Source organism: Clupea harengus, chromosome 10, assembly GCF_900700415.2.
Source record: "Clupea harengus chromosome 10, Ch_v2.0.2, whole genome shotgun sequence".
Taxonomy (NCBI): domain Eukaryota; kingdom Metazoa; phylum Chordata; class Actinopteri; order Clupeiformes; family Clupeidae; genus Clupea; species Clupea harengus.
In genome coordinates, this window is record NC_045161.1 from 10,483,968 (window position 1) to 10,491,467 (window position 7,500).

Below are 7,500 nucleotides of genomic sequence, written 5' to 3' on the forward strand. Positions count from 1 at the left end.
AACACCAGCTCTGTATTTGTTACTGGAGTGGTGGGTCTGCTCTAACTATGTTCATGTGGTCGACCACTTCAGAGTTGGAACAACGACATGCTTCCCTCAGGCACATTCATTTTCTCTCTCTCTCTCTCATGTACAGACCTACTGTTTCACATGCACAGAGGGACACACTTTAATGTTTTTATTTAATTTGATCAGAGCAAAGTAATGAAAGAACTCAAACATTATTTATTAAATATTATTATTTCTAAAAGGTTATGGCAGGGCAGGACATGTAGTTTACTTAGGGCATGTACTCACACACACACAAAATGTTAGAAAAATAACTCATCCAGACACGGTGATAACTTGACAACACATGGCCACTCAAAGTTATACAAAACTATGTATTTTCATATTTACAATGCCTGCATATAGAAGTGGGGCCCCATAGCAAAAGCTTGTGGATGTGCCTGAATACACAAACAAACAAACAAACAAACAAACAAACACGCACAATAACAGAGACCGGCCTCATGATGGTACATGTGCACCCACTTGTACTAATTCACCACAGAACACACACACACACACACACACACACACACACACACACACACACACACACACACACACACACACACACACACACACACACACACACACACACACACACCTAGTCCCTCCACACACAAACACAAACACAAACACATGGAAAAGCCTCTGCTGAAGGTGGGTGAATGGCCCACTGGGAGACAATAGAGGCCTGGTAGAAACATAGGAAACAGGTGTGTGTGAGCGTGAGCGTGTGAGCATGTGTGTGTGTGTGTGTGTGACCCAGAGTGTGAAGGAATGCAGGTGCGGACTGTCACCTCCTTGGTCTCTGGTGTAGTAAAGTGTGTGATGTGTTCCAGTTTGAGGAAAGTGGAGGACCAGAAGCTCTCCATGTGTGACTGTGTGGGAGAGAGTGTGTGTGTGTGTGTGTGTGTGTGTGTGTGTGTTTGTGACCTACTTCACCTTGTAAACCTTGAGGTCCAGTTCATACGGAGTGCTGCTGCTACTACTACTACTACCAAACTAGAGGCAGAAAAAGGGGGGAATCGAAAGTAAAGTAAATCGCCGAAATGAGCAGGCAAATGAAGTCCAGAGTGAGGCACCAAAGGTTTGGCAGAGGCCTGAGCACATCACACGCACAGGAAGTGTGAGGAAAAACATCACCGCCCTGGCTGACTCAGTCAAACACACACACACACACACACACACACACACACACACACACACACACACACACACACACACACACACACACACACACACACACACACACACACACACACACACACACACACACACACGAAACAAAATAAAATAAAACGCATATGAACAGGTCGTGAAACGCTAATAAACTAAAGGCCAGCCATTCCTTCTCCTGCTTTCCTGTTCTCTTGTTCTCTTGTTCTCCTGCTCTCTCTCTCTCTCTCTGTCTCTCTCTCTCACGCTCTCTATCTCTCTCTTTTTCTTTTTCTCTCTCGTGCTCTCTCTGTCTCTCTCTCTCCAAGCTCAGAAGCAAAGATATCCAGGGGTATGGAGGGGGGTTCTAAGAACCTCCATTGAGGAAAATCTCCTCTGTCTGATCTCATACCTTACAATCTTGTTGGTCCTTTTCTCGTCCCCCTCTACCTCACTGTCCTTCTTGTCCCCCTCTACCTCACTGTTCTTCTCGTCCCCCTCTACCTCACTGTTCTTCTCGTCCCCCTCTACCTCACTGTTCTTCTCGTCCCCCTCTACCTCACTGTCCTTCTTTCCCCCCTTCCTGGCTTCCTCCCTGATAGCTGGACACTGCTTCACGCTAAGCCCCAGTATCATAAGTATGCATCATAAAAAAAAAAAGGCGTTGGACAAAAAAATTAAAAAAATCACAAGCCCTCTGGACCGAGGGGAGCACTAAGGGGAAAGGGGCTTGTGTGGACTGTCACCTCGAGGTTCCACACACATCTGGAGCAATCAAATGGCTGTAAAGATAAAAAGGTGGCGGTACAAGATGGAGATTCATGGCCTCAGCAGGAGAGAGACGCCAACGTGGAATTCCATCTCTGACCGCACAAGCGGTCAGCACTGTTTACCCAAAAATAAACGCTTGGAGAATCAAGCGGACGATACACATGATCATAAACTGAACCTCATTGTCTTCGTGGTTCAAACGTTTTATTTGATTTTTCCCCTCCCTTGAGGCCGTTCACTTCGAGAATGACCTCATTTCCCAAACAAAAACATCTGTGTTAAAAAGCTCCGTTTGACACTTCGATGTGCCCTACGGGCCCCTGTCTGAAGGGCCCTGACACTTTACTCTTGACCTTTCACAGGCTCAAAGGGTCATGAGTTAGTCCTTGTAGGCTGCAGAGAAACCTCCCATTGTGGACAGCTCCTTTCAACGGCCTGATGGATGGCACCCGACCTCTACGTGGCCGCTGCGAAAGGAGGTCACAGTGGTTGCCATGGCGCTCTTCTCTTGTGCGCCGTGTTTGTCCCACTCAAAGAATGATGGCACCGGAGCTGTAAGTGATCATGTCTCTTTCTTTTCCTTTCTAGGAAAGTTGGGAAAGGTCTGCAAACAAGATGGAGGACTTCTGCAGGAACTGATTCTCCATCTCTAGATCCCTCTCCATCCTCTTTATTTCTCTCTCTCTCTCTCATTCTCTCCTTCTCCCTGTTCTTCACTCTCTTTTGTTCTCTCTCCACAAAATCTTTCAATCTCGCTCTCACTCTGCCTCTTTTCCCCCTTCTCTCTCTCTCTTGCAGCAGCATCCTGTGAGAAGAAAGGCATGAGATCTGCAGAGCCTATGTTCTGCATTTGAACCTTTCTCTGCTTCTCTGACACACTCGGTCTTGGGGGATTCCAGGGAGGAACACTGGATTAAATTAAGAGCGCCTGGCCCCTGCATCCAGCTCTAGGTCCAGTGGGGGGGTGGGGGGTGGAGTAGGTGTGTGTGTGGGGGGGGGGGGGGCTGTGCTCTGGCGGAGAGGGAAACATGTTTGTTTGAGGGGGAAAGTCCCTGCAGAGGACTCCAGATTGGGTCCCACCGGCTCTGGCAGGCCCACACTCACAGCTCCTGGCTCACTGTTCTCATTGTTTAGTCATAATCACTTTCAAAATACTTATATCCGCAGCTATAAACATACCTGCAGGAGTCAGATTTAAGGTCACTGAAGCATTAATGAGAGAGTGAAGAGAGGCAAAATGAGTGGAAAACTGGTGATGGGGAGGAGATGAGATGCAATACTGATTTCTGTATGTGTACGGATACCATGCTTCCTTTTGTGAGTTGCGATCGGGTGGACACATTGTTGTGCGTGCAAAGTTAGGCGGGATTGCCACTGGAGACTGAAGCAATTTAAGAATTCCTTCCGAGTATGTCGTCCGGCCTTATTCAAGATCATCAAGGGATAATTGAAAGCAGGTACCCACAGACACACAACCACACACACACACACACACACAGCCCTTCCTGGTGACGACATGCTGAGCAGTGTGACTGAAGTTGATCAGTGGTTGGGCCTAAATGTGGTACTGAGGCTGAGCTCAGATTGGACCTGATGAACTGATGCAGTGTTATTCAAACACAAGTGTGTGCTGTAAGCCCTGAAACTGCAAAGTAACTGGAGAAAGTGTCTCTGTGTGTGTGTGTGTGTGTGTGTGTGTGTGTGTGTGTGTGTGTGTGTGTGTGTGTGTGTGTGTGTGTGTCTGTGTTTGTGTGTGTGTGTGTCTCTGTGTTTGTGTGTTTGTGTGTTTGTGTGTTTGTGTGTTTGTGTGTGTGTGTGTGTGTGTGTGTGTGGGTGTGTGTGTGTGTGTGTGTGTGTGTGTGTGTGTGTGTGCGTGTGTGTGCACATCTTTAGATATTTAGATCTTGATTTCCCCTCATGCTGTGTCAGAAACAAGAGAAAAAGAGAGAAAAGCAAAAGCAGTAAAGAGAGGAAAACAGTTCCAGAACAATATTGGACTGAGAAAGGACACTTTACAGTAAAGCAGAAAGTAGAAAGCAACATGGTGATTTAGGATGGGAACTCTGCTGCCACTTTCCTGTTCCCAGACACCAAACCAAATCCCACGTAAATCCCCGGGAGGACGTCTGAGCGACACATAAATGTCTGCTTGCAGAATAATTTGTGACTTTATGAGGTCTGCGTTCGACTTCATCACAACTCAAACCTCCGACGGTCTGTTCGCCTCACAGTAACTATTTCACGTCGTCAGCAACATCCACTGAACACAAATAGAAAACTGCAGAGCTTTGATTGGCTGCGGAACCTTTCCACTGCCAATGGCCTAAGCTCCGTCTCTGGCAACAGAACTGACGCACTGCCATTGGCAGCTGAATTGTAGCATTAGCATTGGCTACAGAACTAATGCACTGCCATTGGTTAGACCTCTGGCCAACAGCCTCCACACAAATCAGATCACACAAATTCCCCTGCACCACATCAAACGGAGACAACGATCACATATCAAGTCTTCAATACGGGACACAATGTGACACCCTCTAATGGACATTTCATGTTTGTTGTTAATGGAGCGGCTTAATGGGATGCTGGTGTGTGTGTGATGAGGGTGTGCCAGGCCGTCTCACTCCTTCACAAACCCCCCAAAAGCCTCTTCCTTTGGGTTGGAGGAGAAACTGGGAGAGTGCCATATAAACGTGAAAGGTTCAGATGAAATTAGATTTATATTAAGGCTTTGGAGTCTTGCTAATCTAGTTTATAACCACTCTACACTAAGCTGGGTATATGTGTGAATAAATTCATGAATTAAAAAAAAAAAAACACATGGTGAGATAGCCATGGTTTGAATCTGGGATGAGTGTGCATACCCTTGGCTGGGCGCCCACATACATACATTACAAACATACAAACATACATACATACTTACATACATACATAACACTGGAGAAAAGATGGGGTCTAACTCACCCTGCGGAAAGATACCACGTAGAAGGTGTCACCCCTTCGGTTAATCTCGTCGAAGAAGTCGTTGTAGGTGCGGTGAGGGGCGTAATACACCTGCAACTCATTGCCTGAAATTCTGCAGAGGAGAGTGGAAACCGATATCAGAGATTAGAGAAATACAGTATTGAAGCAATAAGAACAATCTCAACACACACTCATTAAACCCCTGTTTGAATTGCTTGAATGAATACTAATCTGTTGATAGTAGTATGGTGAAGCAACCTGGTTTTGAAACAAAGTATGATGGAGCAATCTGATTTTAAAATGACAAGAGCAAAACATATTGTTGTTGCATAATATATACCATTTTGCATATACAGTACATAGAAATATATTGCTTCAAATTGCAAAATCATAGAGCTTCCCACCATTCTGATATCACAAGATTACAGACATTCTTGTCTATACATGTCTGAAAATATATCCTCCCTGACATCAACATTTTTCGAGATAGATATAAAAGTATAAAAATGTAATAGATGCAGAAAGTATGTCCCTTAGGCTAATCTTAAAGACAAACATGTACTATATCAAATTATGGCAGATCTGGATAGCCCTGACGGTCCTTAAAAAACAACATATAGCATGTATGGCTACATCTCATATTGACAGAGAGAGAGAGAGTTCAGAAGTAAAGGTAGTGAAATTATGCTGCAAATAGCCGAGGTCTGTAAGAGTTCACGTCATCTTCAATCTGTACCATTTCTTTTCCTTACTTTTCTCTTTCTGGATTTGTATTGTTCACTCTACTGAGGAGAGTTAACACTTAACACTAAAGTGCAACCTCAGACACATATATAACAGATATAAATATGAGAGGTGTTGCTGATCTTAAGAGTAGGTTTGGGTTGTGTGCAGGCACTAGTGTCACACAGTGTTTACAAATGCATTCATGAGGGGGAAAATGCCTACCCATCCAAAGACTTGACAAGGGTCTTAAGCGTCCTCTACTGAGAACTGCTCTTTCAATGTGTGTGTGTGTGTGTGTGTCTTTGTGCCAAAGAATGCCAGCGAATTTCCAAACAGCCGCTAGACGTTGGCATAAGTCAAAAGCTAACCCACTTGAGGACAGAGAGAGTGGGCGCACACACACACACACACACACACACACACACACACACACACACACAGATACAGACATACACACACACACAGACAGACACTAACACACACAGACACACACACACACACACAGACACACACACACACACACACACACACACACAGCTCCGTACCTCTCTGCTGACTCCGTGTACTGGACAGGCAGAATCTGGGTCACCTCATCCTTATTCCCATTCTCCTTCTGTAGGGTGGCAGCACAAAGAGAGAAAAAGAGGTTACTTAAGGTGTCTGTCTCTGTGTGTTTCTGTGTGTGTTAGTGTCTGTCTGTGTGTGTGTGTGTGTGTATGTCTGTGTGTGTGTGTGTATGTCTGTATCTGTGTGTGTGTGTGTGTGTGTGTATGTCTGTATCGTTCTGTCTCTGTGTGTGTTTCTGTGTGTATGTCTGTATCTGTGTGTGTTTGTGTGTGTGGGTGTGTCTCTCTGTCTGTTTGTGTGTGTGTGTGGGTGTGTCTCTCTGTCTGTTTGTGTGTGTGTGTGGGTGTGTCTCTCTGTCTGTCTGTCTGTCTGTCTGTGTGTGTGTGTGTGTGTGTGTGTGTGTGTGTGTGTGTGTGTGTGTGTGTGTGTGTGTGTGTGTGTGTGTGTGTGTGTGTTGACAGTATCATTCATGTGTGTGTGTTGATGGACTACAGGTGTGCAACGATGTATGAGCACCTTTGAGAAAACCAGACAACGTCAGAGATTGCAAAAAAAAAAAAACCTGGACACTGGTTCAAGAGTTTGTAGTGTGTGTGTGTGTGTGTGTGTGTGTGTGTGTGTGTTAATCATGTTAATTTCATCAGGGGGATGTCCAGCACTATGATTATTGAGCTGCTTTAATAGAGCCTGAATTTCTTCATGTCTGGAAAGTTTAAGCTCCAGCCAGTCAGTGGCAGCAAACCTCAGATCCTCCGTCTGAGCGGACCTCTTTGTTATTTCACCACGTCACTCTCTTTTTCTCCCTCTCTCTATGTATTCTTTTCTCCCGCTCCATTTATTCCTCACTCTCTCTCTCTCTCCCTCACTCTCTATCTATCCCTCGGTCTCTCTCTCTCTCTCTATTCCTCGCTCTCTCTCTCTCTCATCCCTCACCCTCTCTCTATTCCTCACTCTCTCTCTATCCCTCGCTCTCTCTCTCGCTCTCTCTCCATCCCTCGCTCTCCCTCCATCCCTCTCTCTCTCTCTCTCTCTCTCTCTCTCTCTCTATCCCTCGCTCTCCCTCTCTCTGGCCCATCTCCAGTATCACCCCTCCTCCGGCAGCTCTTGTGGAAAGTGAGTCGTGGAGGCTTGATGGCTTTAGCTTTCTCCCTGCGCAAACTCTGGAAGAGCGGCCATTTACAGTCTGGCACCAGAGAGGCCCATTCCTTAGAAGTCAGACGGTCATTGATCCAGCCGCACTTCCAGGCAAACTCTCCGGAGCCAGAG

At 45.9% G+C, this 7,500-nt stretch overlaps 1 protein-coding gene across 1 annotated transcript in view; it reads right to left on the reverse strand.

Annotated features, from left to right (window-relative positions):
• atf6 (activating transcription factor 6) overlaps positions 1-7,500 on the reverse strand; it is a 57,635-nt gene that overhangs the window by 13,400 nt on the left and 36,735 nt on the right. The window contains exons 13-14 of the mRNA XM_012835386.3: positions 6,213-6,280; positions 4,942-5,053 (exon numbers count right to left, since the gene is read on the reverse strand). Coding sequence (XP_012690840.2) covers positions 4,942-5,053; positions 6,213-6,280 — 180 coding nt within the window. The remainder of the gene's footprint in view (positions 1-4,941; positions 5,054-6,212; positions 6,281-7,500) is intronic.